This window comes from Chrysemys picta, chromosome 7 (assembly GCF_011386835.1).
Source record: "Chrysemys picta bellii isolate R12L10 chromosome 7, ASM1138683v2, whole genome shotgun sequence".
NCBI lineage: Eukaryota > Metazoa > Chordata > Testudines > Emydidae > Chrysemys > Chrysemys picta.
The window spans coordinates 110447065-110469215 of NC_088797.1; the positions used below are offsets into that span (position 1 = coordinate 110447065).

Here is a 22151-nt window from a genome sequence, read left to right on the forward strand (position 1 = left end):
GTCTACATTGCACCTGGAGCGAGCCTCCCAGCCTAGGTATACAGACTTGTGCTATCTCCACTCAAATTACCAAGCTAAACACAACAGTGTGGACACTGCAGCATGGGCAGCGGCTCGGGTGAGCCATGGGAGCTTGGACCCCGGGAGTCGAGCAGTCTTGGACTTGGGCGGCTAGCCTGAGCTGTCACTCGTGCTGCAATATACACACTGCTGCATTTAGCAAGTTAACCTGAGTGAAGCTGGAGCTAGTGCGAGTCTGCCTACCCTGGGGGCTGGATGGCTCACGCCCAGCTGCAGTACAGACATACCTTCAGCATCTAAAGTAAAGCAGGTTCCCCCAACCCTCCAGTTCGACCAGGGTGCAACTCTGACTTTCAGGCAACACCTGCACCAGCTCACAATGCCAAATTTGCAGTGCCGACGTTAGAACTCAACAGTCATTATTGAAACATGATTCAGTATGAAACTGTTTTATTCTCAAAGCAAATTGGCAGCATGCCCACTAGGCCTAGCTAAAACACCACCAGAGACACCAGCTGTCCACTGTAGCTCCCCGAGCTTATTAAACTCCTGCCTCCACAATCATTAACCTACTGAGCCAAGCTCGTCAGAAAACAAACATTTTTCAAACTCTGGGGTTTTTTTGTAAAAAAAAAAATTAATTTTGAACAAAACTCCCTGACAGCCTCTATTGCTAGATTCCCCTGTTCCTGCACAGCTTGCAGTGAGGAACAATCCCCAAGAGGCCTTTGCTGTGCGGGCATATTATGCAGTTAGGCCATGCCCACTTCCCTATATAACAGTGCTGCCCTTAGTATATTTTAATACCACCACCACAAATGAACGTCACTCACATTTCACGCCCTCGCAGTTGCCTGATTCACATGCAGAGTCAGTTTCCACACCAGGAACTCAATTTGACACAACATCCCTGACTAACATCCCTATTTCGCAGATGAGAAAACTGAGGTAGAGAGATTAATTGATTTTTTCTGAGGCCTCACAGCGAGTCATAGCCTGGCTTAGAGCAACCAAATTCCTAGCTCCCATAGCTGAGCTCCACCAATCTCACTTGCCTTTTAATATTTTCAAATACTTAACTGTGGATTTTGTATCCATTATTCTCCCCTTGCTCAGCTTGAGCAACTGGGCTGGAGGCTGGGAAACGCCAAGAGGGAAGGAACTTTCCTCCTCAAGCTGTGAAGCAACAGCGATGCAGGTCTGCAGCTGCCACGCCAATTTAATGGCTAGGGCAGCAGCTCTCTTTCATAGGTAGAAAAGACTAGAGGATCTTCATAGCATCAAATCTCTTGGTCTGTCTCTCTGGGCTCTGTACCTTTCTGGGGACGTCACTGACCTCCCCAGCCCGCTCCACAACCTCTCCAAATTCTTTCCTTCCCTATGCACAGTGGCACTGTTGCTACAAAGACCTTTTGCATTTCACAGCGGGGGGAAGGTTTGCCCTTGGATTAGTAAATACAGCCAAACTATTTTCTCGTGCAGCATGTTTACGTGGACTGGGCGGGGGGAAGAAGGGCTGTTTTATGTCTGAAATGGAAATGGCTTGGCAGAACAGTTGGTGAACTCATTACCTATTTAGTGTTAAGACACTACTCTATGGGTCTGGTAAATAAAACCCGCTTACATGGACCAGACCATGTGGTGCACTCTCTGATCAATATGTTATCACTGGAGGAGGGTGGGGAAGAATGCTGCCCTCAAGGACCAAAACAAAGATATAATTTCTTGACTGGACAGATGGAGGGACAGTATCTGATCTCATATTACACACTGCCATCTGGAACACATTAAGCACAAACTGACCCCTACTTTATATGCCTCATTATTTGTCCTGTCAAAGTGCACTCTATCTGAATTCTAAGACATCCCTTATGGGTAAACATACACATGGAACCAAAAGCAACTATATATAAGTAACCCAAAAAGGTGCTTTGTAATTTGATTTGATTGCCGCTAAAGTGGAATAGCACTGAGCCATCTGTCTTGCAATACACTAAGTTTTGAACAGAATAATGAGGGATAGGAGGCAGACACTGTGTATATGTGCACTGAAAAAACTTTTCAAAGTAATATCAAAAAGCAACTGTGGAATAATTATATACAAAATGCTGTAAAAGCAACAGCAGTAACATGGCTTTATTAGGCTAAATAAGCAAGCATAAATTATGCATAACAGAGGGTGTTGGAAGTTGAGTCACCACTAAACGATAAATGTAACGAACATTTTGCTCCATTGTTTTAAACATCCTCCTTGGTCAAGAAGCACCTGATTCTGATTTTATTTACACCAGTTTTAAATCCAGAGTAATCCTGTTAACTTTAATTATATTGTTTGTTTTATACCAGTATGAGATTTTTACTGCCTTACTTTTGTTTGTTTGGAATGGGAGTTTAAGAAGTGAGCTCTAGCCACACTGAGCTTGAACACTCTTCTTCCAGGAGGTGAAGAGGTGACGTTCACAGAAGTTATAGCAAATCTATCGCCATGACACTGCCAAGTGCCCAGGCAAGACAAATACATTGTTAGCAAATAGCAGGGAATGAACACAACAAGGAGTCTGGTGGCACCTTAAAGACGAACAAATTTATTTGGGCATAAGCTTTCGTGGGTAAAAAACCTCACTTCTTCTGATCCAGGGAATGAAAGTTGCCAAGAATAACAGGCACACAGGTACAAAGAAGATAACTTGGCTTTCATGTCTAAATTCATCATTGTTCTTATTTTCTCTTCTTATCAATCAATCTCAACAAGAACCAACCTGTGCAGTGATTTTTTAAGAACATTGAGTTTAATAAAGTTCTCTGGTTACAGGTTCCCTCTAATTGCTCAGTGTATTACTCACTTGCCTTTTAATGCACTTTGACAATGGATTGAAGGGATTTCTAGTTTCATGCTAAATACTTCTATCCCCAATTGCCATTTTGTTACCTCCTGCAACAATGTGTGGTGAATCACTGCTGATATCCTTGCACCTTCCACAGTGACATTATACAGAGCTCAAGTCTAGCCCAGACTAAACTGATCCCTACACACTGTACTCCTCAGCAGAAAATTTGCACTGCTACCCAGCATAGATTGGGGCAATCACAAATAATTATAGTATTAAGCAATAATACTCCTATTAAATCACGTTAACATGAAAAAGTCTGTGGCAGTAACTTCTGGGAAGAAATGAGAAAAATCAATCTAACATCAAAAAATGGTACCTCCCCCCATGTCAAAATCTTATGAAACCATTTCTTCTATTTGATACAATTAACCTTAAACTTAGTATCCATGGGAGGAAGACAGACATACCTCTGACTTATAGGAGTTCATGGGGTTTTCAGGAAGCTAACAATGAAGATACCACAGGAGATTGATCTTCCTGAATGTTTCTAAAATAATAGCTAGTTGGCACTGTAGATCTGTCTGACTGTCTCTGTAGGGGCACAAACTAAACATCCACCCAAAGGCAGCATTTGTAGATGCTGCTGAAACTGATGTTGTAACCCTTTCTTATTCCTCTGCTGTCAGAAAGAAGCTCATAGCTCCAACTCATTAACAGTTCATTCTCTTTCCAACAGGCTCATCATTATGGTAGAAATTCAGAATTATAATGATGAGGAAACCTACATCAGTGTAAACAGTACCAATTACGTTTGTAAAGGAGCCATCGATGAAATCTGCATATTAATTAAAACCTTGCAGTGACAGCAGGAAGAAATCACTAACTTCTCATCCTTATCTCCCCAAAAACATATGCTAATTACCCTTAAGTTGTTAGGAAGAGTTTTGTTTAACTTGCCTCTTTTCAACCTCAATTCTCCCTATTGTGAATTAAAGTAACATAGTATTTGAAATAGCAGAGGGAAAAAAAGATGGGTTAAATTTTTAAAATGTCAATGTGATATAGGAGCCTAACCCCTAGTCTACACTAAAGGCAAGGCAAGGCAAGCGTGGGAGTCCCGGGGGGGGGGGGGGGGGGGGGCGGGGGGAGGGGGAAGCTGTCTGGGGGCGGGAGTGTGAATAGGGGACAGGGGACAGGGAACAAGGGGGATTGGATAGGCATGCTCTTAGTCCAATTTTCAAAATTATTAGGCAGTTAGGAGCCTAAAATTCATTGGCTGTATATTCCTTAGGGCCTAATTCACTTTTGAAAATGACTTAGATGTTTAAAAAAGAACAGGAGTACTTGTGGCACCTTAGAGACTAACAAATTTATTAGAGCATAAGCTTTCGTGGACTACAGCCCACTTCTTAGATGTTTAAGAAAATTTAACCCTAAAACTACATCTACTGTTGAAAGTTTAAAACATGAACTTCTATGCCTCAGCCCTTCCTTTCTTGAAAGTTCAACTGCAAACAATATAGGTAAGAGCAACAGTAATCTGCTCACATCACTAAAAAAGCAGCATATAATAAAAACTGGAATTTCCAATCCACTCCAGATAACTAACTTTGTTAATATCAGCATAATTCCAGCAAAGAATCTGGCAAATTTAAATATTAGGAGAAAAGGTCTAAACATGAAGGGCCAACTCACCTTGTGCTGAGAAAAAGGTGTAAGTTAATAAAGGTATAAATTGCATCTGTCTGTGCCACCAGCCTTTGCTGTGCCCCAGGGGGACTCACTCTCCTGGGGGAGGAATATGCTACCTTTCCTTGCAGATTCTATTTGAGGGGGCAGCTTTAAATTCTGCCATAGATTCTACACACGCTTCAGTGACAGACTGCCAAGAAGAGGCACTGAAACGGCTGGATGCACTAGACATACCCCTATCCCAAAACCAGTGGCTAGTACCCTCCATGACACAAGGAAGTTTTCAGTTGCTTCATCACCACGACTGTAATGAGACCCTTACTGTACCTTGCTGCAGTCAACTCAGCAGCACCCAGAGCAGCAACATTTTCACAAGGCAGAGAATCAGCTAACAGTTGTTTGGAAGAATCAGTGGAAGAAGCCAATTTTATGACATCACCTGGCACAGGAGAACTGTATAAAAAAAAAAAGAAAGAGATATGGAAAAATGGCACAGTTCGAGGTCTTTGTAGAATTACAATTGCTTTTAATCCCTACATCTGGAGACATTGTTTAGCATACGTAGTCTATAGCAACCTTACGTATATGTTTCCATGTGCATTACCTAATGCAGGGAAAGAGCTTTTTTAAAATCACGGATGTGCATGGCTCAACTGTCTAGTCTTTGTGTGTGCACATGCCTGTTTGAAGTCAACAGGACTTTGGCCTGCATAAAGACTGCCTTATTGCATAATAGTGAGACAATGTCAGTTTTGCTTACAATGCATGGGGAAATAAACTAGTGTTTGACAATAGAAATAGCAAGATTTCCTTATGCTGAGATTCAGAAGAACTTCTTTCAAACCAACAAGGCAGAGCTGCACACACAAGGGCGAGGAGTGGCTGGGATGTAGTGGGAGCACTAGGAGAAACTGAGTCAGCCAGAATTCCACCTGGAGCTTCCAGTGGGTGAACACTGTAGCAGCAGCTCCAGCCATCCTTGCAATGGGTACAAAGCCCACTCTCTCCCCACACTGCTACCAGTTCCATTAGCTGCCAGAGGGAGAGCAACTCCAGTCACTTCACACTTCATTTTCTGGTCACCTCAGGACTGTGCCTGGCTACAACAAAGGGGCACAGAACATGGGAGGGTTCCTTCTGCCATTGTCCCACATCCTCTTGCATATCACAGAATCATACAAATGTAGGGCTGGGCTGGAAGGTACCTGTAGAGGTCGTCTAGTCGCACTGAGGCAGGACCAAGTATACCTATATATACACCGAGTATATCCATGCACAGCAGGACACAATCTGGATCTAAAATCTTATTAATACTTTCTGGTGTGTAAGTGCTGAGCAGATGGATCAAAGTCATGTTATGTACCAAACACATTATCAAATCCATAAGGAAAGAGCCTTCTCTGAGGAAGTTATTTCTGTGAAGTCACCAGAGTCACTGTACCGCCACAAACCACAAGAGAGCAACGCCTTCAGAATTTATTGTGGACTCCTTTTGTCAAATTTGCCCAGATCCTCAAAAGGTATTTGAAATCAATGGGAGTTCGGGTAAATATCTTTGAGGATCTGAGCCATAAAGACCCAAACCTTGGGAGATGCCAAGTAGCTCCAACACCCATTGAAGTTAATGGGAATTGCAGATGCTCAGTAATACTTAGTAAACTGAGGACTCCAGTTCCACATTTGGGTATTGAGAATTAATCCTGAACAAGAGTGCCTAAGGCTGTGTTTACACTACAGATCTTACAGTGGCACAGCTGTACCGCAGCAGCTGCACTGCTGTAAGGTGCCCGTGTAGCCGCTCTGTGCCAACAGGAGAGAGCTCTCCTGTGGGCATAATTAAGCCACCCCCAACGAGCGGCGGTAGCTATGTCAGCAGGAGAGCATTTCCTGCCAACACAGCACAGTCCACACTGGCACTTTTGTCGGTGAAAGTTATGTCCGCCATGGGAGTGCTTTTTTCACACCCCCGACTGACAAAAAATTTTCCGACAAAAGTGCGAGTGTAGACATAGCCTAAGTTTCAAGTTGGGCTCCCTATTTCTGACCCAGTTCTGCTCTCTGAAATATGCCCATATTACTCCCATTGATATCAAGTGAATGGAAGCTTCGAGCATGCGGACTCAGCCAGAACCTGATGCTAGGAAAAGGGTATGAACCTACATGTAATAGCTGGAAGATGACCATGTGGACAGATATAATTCCAAATGCTAATATTTCACACCAAAAACAAACAAACTTGACAAATGTTTTACCAGTAGAATGTTCCTTCCATAGATAAGCTGAGATCTAGCTGCTAAACAAGATACTGTACAGTAGTACAATTTAGTTTAAAAGGACACAACAAGGAGTTAAACTGCACTGTAATGATGCAATATTATATTGGCACTGTCTAAAAGTTACCATCTGAACATATCATTATTTTCATATATTTTTAACCAAAATGTAAAGTAACAGACTCATACGAGAAAAATAATTGGTAAAACTTTTTTTTTAAAGTGTAGGATGTCCTTACAATTGCGTCCCTTACTGAGCTAGTGTTTTCTTCTACTTTTCATTTCCTGTTGTACTTATGGTCACATTCTGAACCCATTCATGTTGGTGTAAACAGAGAACCCCCAATAACTTCAGTGGAGTCTTCCTCAACTTACACCAATGCCAAGGGGAGCAGAACTGACCCATTGTGCTGAACTAAATTTCAAAATGACAACTTACCACATTTGCCTGTTTTTGAAAGGTGTAATATTACTTTTATGCATGGTAGAAAGCTAGATGAACAAAGGTCCTCATTATTCCAGGTTAACATCACCTCAGGGATCAGCTCTTGAAAGGAAATGTTTTGCCAAGATGTTGTAGATTCCAAAGTTTTCTAGTTTAGTTGGTAGAAGGGAGTGTCTTTGCCTTTATTGAAAAAGGGGATATATCTTTTTTATTAATAAAATGGATATTGACCTTGAGTGTCATCTCTGCAGTTGGTCATAGGCCATTTCTTACATCGGTGTTGTACACATTTTTAAAAACTGAGCCCCATCCAGAAAAGTGAAACCAGCTGCACCTCTGCTACAAGCCCGCTAAGTGCTGGGCTATTAAAGGACTATACATCTTACATTATATCTCTATGTCCCCCAGTTAGTTCAAGGGGTCCCATTCCTACACTAGCTTGGAAAATGCAGGTGCAGAGCTTCTTAATATGATGATACTTCCTCTCCTTTCTTACATGCTTTGATTTGCCGTAGTATAGTTAACATTGTTGACATTTAAAGTATCATCATTGGTATCCATGTTAGCACCTATTGAAGTGAATGTCATCAGACCTCTTTTAGGCTCTTTGCAAACTCAGGCAGATGTGTCTTCATTCATTATATTTGCCTTACATTTTAAAGATTTGCTTTGGCAATGGCAACAGGGGTTTGTTTATTTTTCAAATGAAAGCTGAACCTCTGGAGAACAACTGGGAGGTCTGTGTGTGGTCCCCCATCCAACCTCACCACCTCATCTTTTGCCCAATCACAAGGTGGAGCATCTTCCCTTTTGGGAAACACTCCCTTCAAAGGGGAAGAAGTTGGTGGATTTTAAGTATTCACTAAGTGTGCAAGTTTAACTAATTAGCTCACCTTTGTACACTGCTTTGTGGTATTAAGAGCTAGGTAAGTGCTGAGTATTATAACAATTATTGACAACACAGTCACTAATAGTCTTCTGTAGGTACACAGAAAAGTACAGCACAGGTCATGGCTCTGAAAGCTTTCTCACACTGCCATGCTGATGTACCTTAATCTTCCATAACCTGGAGGGACCAACTGTAGAGATAAGAAGCAGATTACATTTCCATTCTCATTCAGTCGTTTGTATCTCTTTGATTCTGACAACAACAACAGACACCTATCCCCCTAGGAACAGAAGACCCAGGGCTTCACTGCACTGGCACTTTACAGTGCTGCAACTTTCTGTGCCAGGGGGTGTGAAAAAACACCCCCCTGAGCACTGCAAGTTTCAGCGCTGCAAAGTGCCAGTGTAGACAGTGCACCAACTCTGCGAGCCACGCTCCCAGCACTGGGAGCTATTCCCCTTGTGGAGGTGGGGGTTTTTTTAGAGCGATCTCTCTCCCAGCGCTGTGCCGCAACTACACAAGCTACGTTAAAGCACTGCCGGTGAAGACGTGCCCCAAGTCTTGAAACCCCTTTTGAAACAGAAAAGATGGTAGTGAAGCAGTTTATTACAAAGCCACTCTACTGGACACTGGTCTAATAATAAAGGGAACCCAAAAAAGCCTTCCATCTAGTTCCACAACAGAAATTCTTTTAAATCAGAGCCATATTAGCCTAATGCACCCCTTTCAGATTACCACCACCACGAGTCCCTCACACTACTAAGAAGTCTTTCAGGACAACTTTATCTCAGCATAAACTCTGCATAGGGTGATCAATAAGGCCTCTTTCCATTCTATTGACTGAGTTCTGGGTCGAGTGGAATCTACTAAAGAGATCTACTAAAAATTACTTCCAAATTCTGCTTATGGCTAGCATGACTGAAATATTTTTCAAAGGAAAAATACTTCACAGTTTAACAACCAGCTGCTTAATAACAGCTGCAGCTAGCACACTATAAATTCAGTCAAAAGACCAAAGGGCTCAGTTTGCAATCAGTATGTCACCCGGCTAAAACTTCTATCAACAAGTGTCCTTGGTCTCTAGTGTTTCACAGTTTTAATCTTAAGGTATCTGCTTGGCTTTGAGGAGATGCATTTTCAAATCATTGCTGGGGAGGCACATACATAAAGTCACTAATGAGTCTCTCAGATGAAGTTTGCCCCAAATTCCTGATGTGCATTAAATATAAATGAATAGCGAATAACGGCATGCGTCTGTGATATTTCTTCTATTTGAGAGACTCAAGTCCTGCTTTAATAAAAAAAAATGCAGCTGATTTTGACACAGGTAAATTTTTATTTTTTAAATAAGTAAAAGCAAGGTTTAAGTGGTTTGCTGACATGTGACAATGAGTGCTAGCAGGAATGAGCTGACTCGTCAGGGATGAATATAGCTTTGCTTACAAAATTAGGGCTAAATATTGTCTTGGATCCATGTACAGGTCTCCCATTGTTATCCACAATATCTGTACCCTAAACCAGGGGTGCCCAACCTATGGCCTGTGGGCCGCACATGACCCACCAGAGCATTTCATAAGGTCCGGGGTCTGCTTCAAGAAAATACACTAATGGATGATTCATAAGCATTTTGTCGTGACTTTTACATCATTTTAGTTTACACAAGTGTGTAAATAGACAATACCGTACCTAGAAACAACCTATCTAAATACATATGAAACAAGCTGAACTTAAAATATGTCAGTACAGGTGACTTTAAATCCTATTAAAATATGTAGCATCTGTTTGGCCCACACTAGGTTGTGCTTTGGTTTATGTGGCCCTCCTGTGTAATAAGGTTGGGCATCACTGCCCTAAACAACAATTTTACACTAAAGTTTTTAAAAATCTTGAAGTCAAGAGGTTATGGGGAGAAGGAGAGAGAATCCTCCAGGCTGATAAATACTTTCCCCTTTATTCCTTCCCCTTCATGTTCTTTCAATTCAGAAGGGTTGGCTACGGCACCCTTTGCAGTCTGTCAATAACAGGCTCAGGTTTGCTCTGGCAAAACCAGTAAGTGTCCAAGTCCTGCTATCCTCCAGTTATCTGCATATTCCATTGCTGCTCTTAATATCATGCAGCCCTGTGTGACTGCCTGTTTTTCACATATGGTAAATCCAGCCCTGCTTGAAGTGATTAAGGAAAATGCTGAAGAGTAACACAAAATACTTACAAAGGGAGAACTGAGCAGTGTTTGTGTTGTTGGCCCAGCATATTTTTAGAGAAGAGGTATAGGAAGGAAATGTTGTCTAGTGGTTAGAACAGGGGCTGGGATACAAGACTCCTTGAGTTAATAGTAATACCATATATATAACTCAGGACTGATATTAGGCCAATCAGTCTCTCTGAGCCTCAGCTTACCTGTGTACAAAATATGTGCAACAGTACTCACCAATGCCAAGGCTGTTGTGAGGGTTAATGATATAATGTCTGTAAGTGTCTTATTAGTATACCACATATTAGCAACATTTTAAAGGGAAGAGGTCCAGTAGCCCATCTAAGTTAGTCCAGCTATCTGCCTAGATTGCTTAATGTTCCTTTTGTTTCAATAAGTGCTTGACTCAGGCCTTCTAGGATAGGTGCAGAATTTTAGCTTCTCTTGCTTTCTTTGGAAGTTTACTCCACAAATTAGTTACCCTTGAGGATATCAAGATTGAATTGAGGGCAGAACAGCGAGATAAGCTGCTGTAATTACTCTGCACACCCCTAAATACTTTTATTCTTTAAAAAGGAAAATGACATTTTATGATCTCTGAGATTCCTATAAAGATTATTCAACAGGCTTAAGAGAGAACAAGACATTTCTGTGCTGGTGTCAAAAGGAGACAGTATCTCACTCTGATAAACAAATCAAAAGTGTTAACTCAACAGCAGTGAAGGACAAATAACATTCTCCTTCCTCTATAATACCTTCTTCAAGGACATTTAGGAGAGGTCTCTTAAGTGTTATAGCAGAAGGACAGCAACTACTAAGGTTAGTTCTCCTTAGTATACACCGAGTCATGTTTTTGTAACAAATGCTGAAGTTTAGAGCATGGCTTATATTTCCTAATTAACTAAAATGAAGCCAATGTAACTTTTAATTATCCAAAGTTTTAACAAATATGCTGTTATTTAGAAGAGCTAACAAATATTTATTGGTGCTTTAAATGTAACAGAAGAATCTCCCATCAGATCCTGCATGTATCTCCCTTCACACAGTACTGGTAGTGCCTAAAAACCTCAACCAGTTTGGGTCCCATTGTGCTAGACGCTGTAAAAACAGACAAGACATAACAAATGAATGGGACAAATAAGAGGGTCAGGGTGGGACAGGGCAGATGGGGTGTTGGAATTATTAATAATGTTTGAAAATATGAATACGGGAAAGTCCTAACACCAATTTAGCCATTTTTTTATTACATTCAAAGGCCAAAAGGTACTTTATGCAGTTGCGCTAAACATGCCCCAAAAGCCTACATAATAAGCAATTTACTACATTCAAACAGTAACAAAACATTTATAAGCATTTGATTAAGACACTTACAAACGGGTTAAACCCAGGGATGCTTAGACCCATATTGGCTGGCTCCAACGTGGTTAGGCAGGTATTAGCAATGAACCATTTAAGTGTTTACTTTTTTATACCCTTTAATAAACAAGTGATGTCATTGCCAATTACTGATTTCAGCAAAAACCAATTTGGTTATTCACCCTTATTTCCAGTTTTAATTCAGATAAAAATTTACAACCTCCTTTCTTCCAAGGCCTTTCCTCCCCCCCTTCTTGCTGTTCAACAGTTTTCCCATTGCACTTGGGTTCACACAGGCTTTAACACTGGTGTGTGGGTTGGGGAAGAGCTGTGTTGGCTTATTTTAAGACAAATTTTCTTTCTTTGATTTAACCATCTGCAGTCACCTCAAAGGCCTTCTTTTTAGAAATTTCCCCTTATCTCATTAGTTATTCTTTGAACCAAACATTTGCCATACTTTTCCCCATTTGGCTTTATAACTCATTATTTTTTAAGGCCTTCCTTCTACAGCACTTGCTAGTCCCGGTCTTTCTTTACAACACAAATACATTTCCTTAACCAAACTTAAGTTAACTAATTCTTTAATTTTATACTTATCCTATATGGGTAACAAATATAATATGTTGTTCCGACAAATATAACAATATCCTGGACAAATCTTACTGAGTTTAATACCTTGGGGTCCATTGTATTAAATATCCAATTGTTTATGAGTTATTGTGAGATTGTATGTATCTTTAGGACAAGGGGGTATGCTAATATGATTCTTCCAGTTATCATCCCTTTGAAGGCACTCCCTGGAGAGGGGTTCAGTTATACTAGTTCAAACTGAATTCTCCAGGGACTAACAGACAAAGAAAGGGTTTTTGGACAAATAGCCTGGTTTTAAACAGGCTCAGGGGTTTTATTCCAATCCAGAAAACGGACTTCTTAGGGAAGGGTTGGAAGACAGACACTGACGAGAGCCCATGTGGAGATGGGTGTGTGAGAGAAATCTCTGGTAAACTTAGTAGAACACACGTAGGTTCTTTCATTGTTTTTAATATATATTTTTCTGTAGCATTTTAACTTAAGGATAAAATATGCTTGCTTGGAAGAACTGTGTGATAACAGAGCTGTAGCAATTACACCATGTCAGGTCTCTGAGGAGAGGAGAGAAGTGAAGCAGGCCTGCTTAGGCAGACTGTCTTTTGCTGGAAATAATACAGTGAAGACAGGGAACTGTGCAGCCTGGAAATATCCCAGTCAGAAGGGACAGAGATGTGGGTCTCCACCCAAGAAAGGCAACAGCTGGGGAGCCGGAAGTCTAGGAATAGGTGCCCTTGCTGAACCACTAAGGAAAAGTACAGGTGCAGTTGCCCTAAACTGTGCCAGCTGTCCATAGCATTCCTTCTCTAACTATTCTTTTCTCTACCATTCACCAGAAGCCATAATTCTTGCCAGGTTACGAATACTGGCTTCTGTGGAAATAATTCTGATGTCACAAATTTATGATGCCTTCATATGAGGAATAAGCAGCCAGAGCAGAGAAATTCTTCAGAAACAAAGATCCTCAACCAGAATGTCATGGACGCTAGGTGACTGTGCAGAAGAGAATGGATAGGCAGCAAGAACCCTCTACCCAGTGCTTACAGCTCCGCACAGTGACTGGGCACAATTGCTATATGTGCAAGAGCACAATTAGTGTCACCTGTAGCATTAGCTATCCCAAAGGAAGTCAGGTGGTGGGAGGGATAAGCAGCAAAGTTGGCCTGGCTCAAAGGGCAGCACAAACTATGACTTCCAAATGGTTGGCATAGTAGTTGGACTCCTCAGAAGCTCTTTAAGAAAAGTCTGCCTGAAACACTAGGCTTCCTGAAATCCCTCCTGGGATACAACTCCACCCTGCTTCCACCCAACATAGTGGCTTCAAGGCACAAGGTAATCCTCTCTGTGTGCAAAATAGCCTTGGTGACAAAGAATGGAAGGAAGATAAATGCAACAGTTGTATTGAATAGAAGCTGAATTGTTTCTAAGTAGAATCTTTTCAAATGATTTCCTCAAGGGAGATACCCATCTTCTAGAGACAACCCCAACTGAACTTATGTTGCATTTTGCAGTCCCTGCCAGTAATCACAAAATACCACATACTAACTGGAAGACAATGGCATCCCAGTCTCAGCCAATCAGAGCACTCAATAGCAAAGAGTAATTTTCTGAAGTGTTACTTTTCTGGCAGTATTTATGGAAATGCTGACATGATGAAGAAGTTCCCTCAGCAGGTAGTGATGTTAAGTCATAAATTACTTTAGGGCCTGGAATCCCTCTCAAATATTTCTTTCAAGCACATACCATTTTGGAAGTCTCTTCGTTTTTCTCTACCTCTATACTCAATTTACTGTATTAATGTGAAAAAACACAATAAATCATTAAGATAGAAGAGAAAGTCTAATTGTATGGAACGTTATATTAGTATGATCAAGTTAAAACTACAATTTAAGGTGGCATACCATAGTCAGTATGTACTTACAGTTTAAAAAAGCCTGTAAAGTAAATGTACTGAAAGAGCATCATAGATTAAAATACTTTTTGCTATGCCATCTGTAAATAGCAGTAAAAAGTTGCATGAAATATTACAAATATAAATAATTGCACAAGATGAATAAGCATAATGCATTTGCTATATTACTGCCACAATAACTGTCAAATGTTACAGTTGTATTTCAGCTTTTTAGGACAGAGTACTCAGTCACGCTGTGATGTAATTTTTATAGAATTTAAAAGTCTCCAATTTATGAATAGTAAACTTGAGTCAGAAGTTTCATTGTGCAATATAACTAACCCATAAGTCTCCATTGAACTGCTAAACACATGCTGATACGAGAGTCTAAAAGGAATCCAACCGCATTCTATAGCAATAGCCACAAAATCCAAGTCTTTTCAGCTACTTTGCAATAATGATAGTTAATCCCCATCTAATTCGAGACTCTTAAAAAGCTCAATATAGAGTTCTATGAAAAGACAACATTCTACTCAATATGAATACTGAAGACACGTTACTCTTCAAAAGTGACTGGAGAACAGCGTGGAAGCAGCAAAAAAAGTGTGACATCTTTTATAAAGAGAAATAGAGTTTCCATGGCAGGACAGAAACAAACTACTTTTCATTTTTAATCCCCAAATGCTTTTTTTTAAAGTTATTTTAAAAAACACTCCATACAGAAGTTTAGTTGCATAACCATTTTTCACAAACAATTCACACTTACCAGTGTCAAGAAATAATAGGCAGCTCTGCCATTCCAAATCATCCTCAGCTCAAAAATACAAAACAAAACAAAAACACGCCCACCAATTTAGCACAGATTCCTTTCCGAGAGCAATTTCTAAACTTCCATCCTTCCAGTCCAGACTTCAAAGTCAGACTTGAACGGGACGATTGACTTAACTATATCCACTGCTGAATCCACTGAAAGTAAAAACTTATCCCAGTCAGCCAAAGAAATATTCCAGAAACCTGTGTTTGGTGCTGCATTTCCAAAGTGCTTCTCTTCTGAATGGAAGGCTGTTTGAAAGTTGAAACACACAAAAGGCCAATGACTATAAAACTGGAGCCGTCTGACAAAGGCTCCTCCCATGAGGCTCCCCAAGGAAAGGCCAGTATCTAACAAACATGCAATTGCTCCAAAGGCATCTGATCCTGCTTGGGTCAAAGGAATGCAGGGCTGCGTTACTGTGGCACGCCTCTGCATTTCTGGACATTTACACCATGATTGAGAGGAAAGGATCTAATCGATCATTAAGCAAACTGCTCCTGAATTTGTAGGAATTTTGAGCTTGCTCTTTCTTACACACACACACACACACACACACACAGTCTCTCTCTCTCTCTCTCTCACACACACACACACACACAGGCTCTCTCTCTCACACACACACAGTCTCACACACATAGTCTCTCTCTCTCTCTCTCACACACACACAGTAAGCCAGTGAGACTGACACGTGGTTTTCATTCTTTTCTCTTCAGTCTGTTACAAAGTTTCTTCCAAGACTTTTTGAGTCATGACAAGCTGATAGCTGTTTTGAGTTTTCACAACACTTTCCACTCTGTATGACACTAAAGACTTGTACAAATTAAATGATTACAAAATAAACAACAATCCGTGCAGCCAAGCCACACAACTTGATATTTAATTTTTAAAGACACTTCGTGGAACTCTTGATTGTTGATGTTGGCAGAGTGCTGGGCCTAACTTGAAAGACGAACTTTCCAAAGTTCCAAGATGCAGGCAAGGTTCTGCCTAGTTTTACTAGCTATTATTGAAGCCTTACTTGTTTAGAGTTGTAAACTTAAATCCAGACCCTTTAAGTGTGTCGTTAAATTCCAGAAACATATGCTATAGCCCTGTAGCATAATGAAGCGGAAAGGGTTAGCTGCATCCCTAATTAATCCCTTCAATTTTCTCTGGATGTAGGTCACCACAACGTAAATATGTCCCTGTGAATATGGAATTATATCCTTATTTTCCATTGATTTTTACAGTTCTGTGGCCGCGGTGTATATACAAGTTGCCAGCAACCAAGGGGTTAATCACCAGGCTATTTTATACGTAAGTCTAATTTATATAATAGAAGATTTAATAGATTCACTGCTCACCAAATGTTGAGTCCAGGTAGTTGATATAAATGCTTAACTATAGCGGTTCAATTCAGCAAAGTTAAGACTCTGCATGGCTATGACTATAGAAGCCTGCCGACTCCCACAGCTCAATTGTGGGGCAGGCTAATTGAATAAGGCTTTTGTCCTTATTCAAGTGACAAAACTGACTTATTTCCTCAGCTTCAGAACTTGATCTCTCAGAACTTTGCCCAGCTCTTGGTCTTGCACAGAACTTAACAGTACTGCACGCCTCCTGTTTGTGCTCATATGGATCAAGATGGCTAAAAGTAATGATGTCAGCTGGACCGCTCTGAGCATGAAGCAAGCAGAGCTGAGCATTTAGGAAAGTCACTAATATTTTCATTAATTCTGACTTGCTTTTCTGTCCAGCCATTTTCACACCTCTCCTCGTTCAATTTTCCCATAAAGCATTTGCCAAACAATTAGCAGTAAATTAAGAAAAAGCAAAATCATTAATAAACCCCCCCCCCAAAAAAACGAGGAGTCCTTGTGGCACCTGAGAGACTACATCTGATGAAGTGGGTTCTAGCCCACAAAAGCTTATGCCCAAATAAATTTGTTAGTCTCTAAGGTGCCACAAGGACTCCTCGGGTTTTTTTGTTTGTTTGTTTTTTGCTGATACAGACTAACACGGCTACCACTGAAACCAATAAAAAAAGGGTTAAGCTTGACAAATAAATTGGTTTGCTACAGATATCTCACTCAGCTCCAGTACTGAGAATCGGCATCAGTACTGACAGCAAGAACTGAGATCCGGAGCAGAGGTAATATTACAAGCAGCTGCTAGAGAGGATGATTCTCTCTCACCTCCCTTTTTCCCCCTCCCCAAACCTGAGCAGCAGGAAACCAGGAATGGAAAAAGAAGAGTTAATGGGATTTTCCTGGTGAAGGTAGGGGCTCCCAGCTATCCTCTGGTGCATGGGGAGTCAAGGGGGGAGGAAACAGAACAACTCCACTTTCATCTGGAATCCATTTTAAAAATAGCTTTTGCAGGTACACTAGCCCTGGAGGACAGAAGAAAAAAGGGAAGAAACTGAGTTGCATTAAAGGCTCCTCTCTCCCAACAATCCTTGATCTTGGCAAACATCCATAGCCAAAGCTTATCTGAGTTCTTGCTGATAGGGCCAGTTCTAGCATTTTTTACCAGGACTGAAACACATGTTGCCACCAACTCCCTGCCACCAAAAATATTACTGACTCAGGTCCTATCTTTCCAACCACTGAAATGAATAAACCACTGCCTGACTCTTGAACACCATGCTCACACCCAACTCTGCATTAATGTGAATGAACAACACCGTCTCAGACGACAAAAACAAACTGGGTAACCATGGGGAGGGGTCATGAGATGACTTTTTGGCTCAATTAATCCGTCCCCTCCCTGTTTATTCACTCATCTCTTATCGCATCTCTAATCCCAACTCCTTCATTCATCCAATGCCATTAAACTTGACGCCTCCCCCCACCCCTTCCATTGGCTGCTTCTCCAGCAATTTATTCAATTTCTTCCCCAATGCTCCTCCTGGTGGACCTGGAGTTGTTACATAACAATCCAAGAACACTGATAATTTTATGGATACTGTATGTGACCTGATTAGTAAAATGAAGTTACTGTACAGTGTGTTATTAGACATCCCTGTATGAACATACTGATCTAGCTTAACAGGAGACTGATGGAAAATGACCAGGGAAGGAATAAGCAATCTCCCAATAAATACTTTGGGGCAACTACAAGACAGCAGCCTGCATCCAGGCTCCAACTGGAAGTTACACAGCTGCTTTGGTAGGAGTCTAGAGATCAGAAGGATATTAAACAGTTAAAAGGACTCTCCGGAGAGAGCGTGTTGAGTGTGCTCTTCCTGGTGAGAGCGACTGACCTGGACGACAGAAACACAGGTCCTGCCAGGGTAGCTGAAAGAAGTTGGGGTCTTTCCCCAGCTTCCAGGGAATGGTAAGACTTAGGGAAGGACCGGCAAGCATATAGGGTGTTTATTGTTTTAAGATCAGTTTTTCTCTTAAACACTTTGGTTCTAAATAATGTAATTCTTGGTTTTAATAGTCTGTCACTATGAACCACTGGACAAAGCTGCTGAAGAGGAGAGAACTGCAGTGCTGAATTTAAGTTAGGACTGCTGAGGTGATTACAGTTAGTACCTGAGGTCTGCAGCCGAAGGCCCAGTCTGAGAATGGGAGAATCATGTGATTCCACCCCCAACAGAAGTGATGGCTCAAGGCCCAGGACCTGAGTGAGACTTCTCTTCAGGAGGCCTGGAGGAGTCAGAGATGGTCAGTCCTTATGCACGAGGTATCCTCCCTCAAGTGAAGCACAAGGCCACTACCTTTCTCCCCCTTAACATCACTTCTCACCAAAAAGCCCCCAAATATTTGCTGGCACACCTACAAGAAAATAAACAAATTGAGGATCATTGATATTTATAGGGGGAAAGCCCAAGAAGGGATTGTATGTTTTTATCCCTTCTCCGCAGCCTTCATTTATTAAATGGCTTAGATTTAGCTCTCTTCTGGCTAGAGACTGTGTCTTATGTTTGGACAGTGCATAGCATTTTCTGTGTACTACTATAACAAATCATCATTATCGTAACAACAGTTTACATAGGAGGGTGGAGGTATGTATCTTTAAATCCTGACCCCCTAACCCCCAGCTGCAAAAGCAGACCCCGCTGCAGGAGAATTGGGAGGCAGCTTGTTCTGTGTGCATTCTGATGAGTTTTAGCACTTTGGGCCCAATCCTGCAATCAACAGTATACATTTGGGCTCCATGGAGGGCCAGCACACCTGGTACATTACAGGATCGGGGCCAAACATAACCTGTTGCAAACATTCTCCTTTGAGAAATAGGGAAGTTTATCATTAGCCCCTACCAAGAGGTGACACTCTTTGTAGCCTGAGTGGCGCACTGCACTCAGAACCCGTCCCATCCCCACCCGAGGTTTTTTCAATCAATTACCAGACTTAGGTTGGTTCAAAAACCTGCACCCCCATCATGGGGTCTGATTTATTCAGTTTTCTAGGAAGGGTGACTTACTTTGTTAGTTGCCCCAGGACACCCATCTTTGGGTTCCTATAAAAGTCCTGCTCAGCTCTTCATCCCGGTTCAGGAGACACGCCTCCCAACCCCCTTCCTGGAGCTGGAATTATGCTTCAAATTCTTACTCCCTCAAAACAGGAGTCCCCCAGCTCTCCTCCTTGGAGCCAGGTCATGAGTTAACCGGTCTCCCTGTCTCTCTTTGAACCAGAGTCCATCCCCTCCCCCCCGCCCTCCTCCTGGAACACGGTATATATACACATCAATGAAACAGACACTCTGACTCTTTTTCTGTCAGGAGCCCTAGCCCTCTTCCTGGACCCGGGTAATTCAGACAGTTATTACCTCTCCATAGACAAAAGTCTCAGCTCTCCTCCATGGTGCTAGGTTATAATGTAGGGCCTGAGTCAGCTTCTCCCTCGCTTGGCCCATTTCCCCTTAATTAATCCTCAGGCTAGAAGTATCCATCAGGCAGCATTCTGCTATAGATGGTGTCTGCGCTGCTATGAGGGAGGAGACAGTTGGGTCCCCTACTCCCAGCTCACTCTCAATCGGTTGGGTGGGAGGGGAGCCTTGCCCCCACCCTCTCTACAAGGCTCCTGGCCCCAGGGCCCTTAAAGATTCAGTGATGGGATTTTGTCTCAAGCAAATATTATTCCTAGGACCACTTCCTCCCTCTCTCTCAAAATATTGGTTCTTTCAAACCTTAAAGGGCCAAGCCATGTGACAGGTGGGCTGACTAGTAGCAACCACTACCCTTAAGAGGGCAGACTCCTCATCACAGTCCTATTTTACAAATATGGAAACTGAGGCACAGAGAGCTTAAAGGCTAACACTTTCAACCTGGGTATCCAAAGTTAAGTCTTTAATTCTGGATTCAAATGCCTAACTTTAGGTGCCCACGTTTGAAAACTCTGTGCTATGTGACATGACAAAGGCCACAGAGGGAGTCACTATCACAGCAGGGATTTGTCCCATTTAATCCGTGAGACCATGCTACTGAAGCTGCCCCTCCTTGTGGCTAGAGGAGCTGCCTCAGTGCAGGCAGACATCTGGCTGGGAGCTAACAGTGGCCCTAGCACCATTAGTAGTAGCCGGGCCAGCACTGCCCTCTTCAGCTGTGAACTTAATCTGAGGTTTTTCAACACACTATGGCAGTATAGCCAGCCTCATGTTTTCAAAAAACTCATGAGTCAGACCTCAAAATGTTCTCCCCCCCCCAATAAAAATGTTGTCTATGTCCCTCTTTACTGAATACATAATACAAACACCCACAGACCTTTTCTGCAGAATGGAACCTTATATTTACACTGTTTCCTGTACACGAATACAGCCTCATGAGAACTATTTGTGGTGGCTGAACATTAGAGCTGTGCAAATCTCAGCAGTTTTTATTTCTTAAGACTTTGAGAGAACCTCTCTTTCAAGTTACGTTTTGCATAGGGGTCTGAACCTCCGGAATATCACTAAGTCTCAGGTTTGAGCAAACCATATTCAAATTTGGAACCACCAAATTTTTCCTGGTCTGGGGTCAGAATGATGGGAAACCAAAGACTTTTGCATAGTTTCCAGTTGAAAACAAAAATTGGCCCAAGCTATCTTGAAAATCAGCCCAAGTTTGCTGAAAGTTTTGTAAAGCTCAGTGATCAATCCCTTTGGCCACCCCAGCTGTTATTTGTGAAAAGAAACAAAAAAAGGAAGCAAACAAACAACTAGCAGGACTTTGTGGAGAGGAACCCTACTGCAGAAGATTCACATATCACTGTAGCATTTTCAAAAAAATTAATCAAATAGTTACATAATTATTGTAGGTTGCCACGGTAATCAATTTAATATTTTGCATGAATGAGAGGAGGAATGAAGCTATCATAGTGAATTAACACCAATCTATTTCGAAACAGACAAATCGTAAAACTACCTTAATTGTTAGAAAACGACCAATTGTATGCACACTTGGGAAGACAGGACTAGAAGTGATTGAGTCCAGACCTTTGCTATGGCAAGCAAGCCTGTGTATAATCAATTTTGCCCTCCCTTTGAAAAACAAATCCAGTTTTCAGTGAGCGCTGAGTTATTCTTAGCTTTGATGCGTCTATCAGCAAGAAGTGAATAACAATGTTATCATAATAACAAATTCCAAAGGCTTCACGTAAGCTCATAAAATCAAAAGGGTTTTACTGATTACATTGTTTTATCTTTCATTAGCCAAGTTAGCTGTGAAAAACAATGGGGTTCAAAGGAGTAAAGGCAGGTTGGTGACCTTCAGGTGCTTACGAACAGGAGCATAAAAGCAAGCATGTTGCCCTTCCCTGAGCTTTGCATGGGCTCAGTAAGTATAGAGCACATCATCTACAGAACAGGAACCTATACTTTCTAGGAACACTGGTCACAGATTGCATCTGTCCACAACATCAGAATAAATGAGTGCATGTGTGGATGAAAAAGAGTGGCTAGTTATGGGCCAGATTGGCAACCGATTTAGGTCCTGTCCAATTTACAGATCTCCTACCTCCTTCATTTGCTACTGGGGCAGTTGAGAGAATCTGAAGGGCTCAAGCTAAGACCTTCCCAGTTTAAACACGAAGGGAATGTTAGGCAGGGTGTACCCGGTAAAGAACACTTGATTCTACAATGCATCCCCCCTGCTGGTCTTTAGAGTGTGTCTACCCTGCAATAAAAAAACCTCACTGCACCAAGTCTCAGAGCCCTGGTCAGCTGACTCCGGCTTGTGGGGCTAAAAACTGCAG

General features: G+C 41.7%; 1 protein-coding gene across 35 annotated transcripts in view; it reads right to left on the bottom strand.

The window, feature by feature from the left end:
• Positions 1-22151, bottom strand: part of TACC2 (transforming acidic coiled-coil containing protein 2) — a 218333-nt gene that overhangs the window by 116412 nt on the left and 79770 nt on the right. For 34 of the 35 annotated variants that reach the window (XM_065552306.1, XM_065552304.1, XM_065552290.1 and 31 more), the window contains one exon: positions 4872-4997. In XM_065552306.1, coding sequence (XP_065408378.1) covers positions 4872-4997 — 126 coding nt within the window. Of the gene's footprint in view, positions 1-4871; positions 4998-14943; positions 15273-22151 lie in introns of those variants that run through there. The other variant, XM_065552328.1, reaches the window with a different exon arrangement.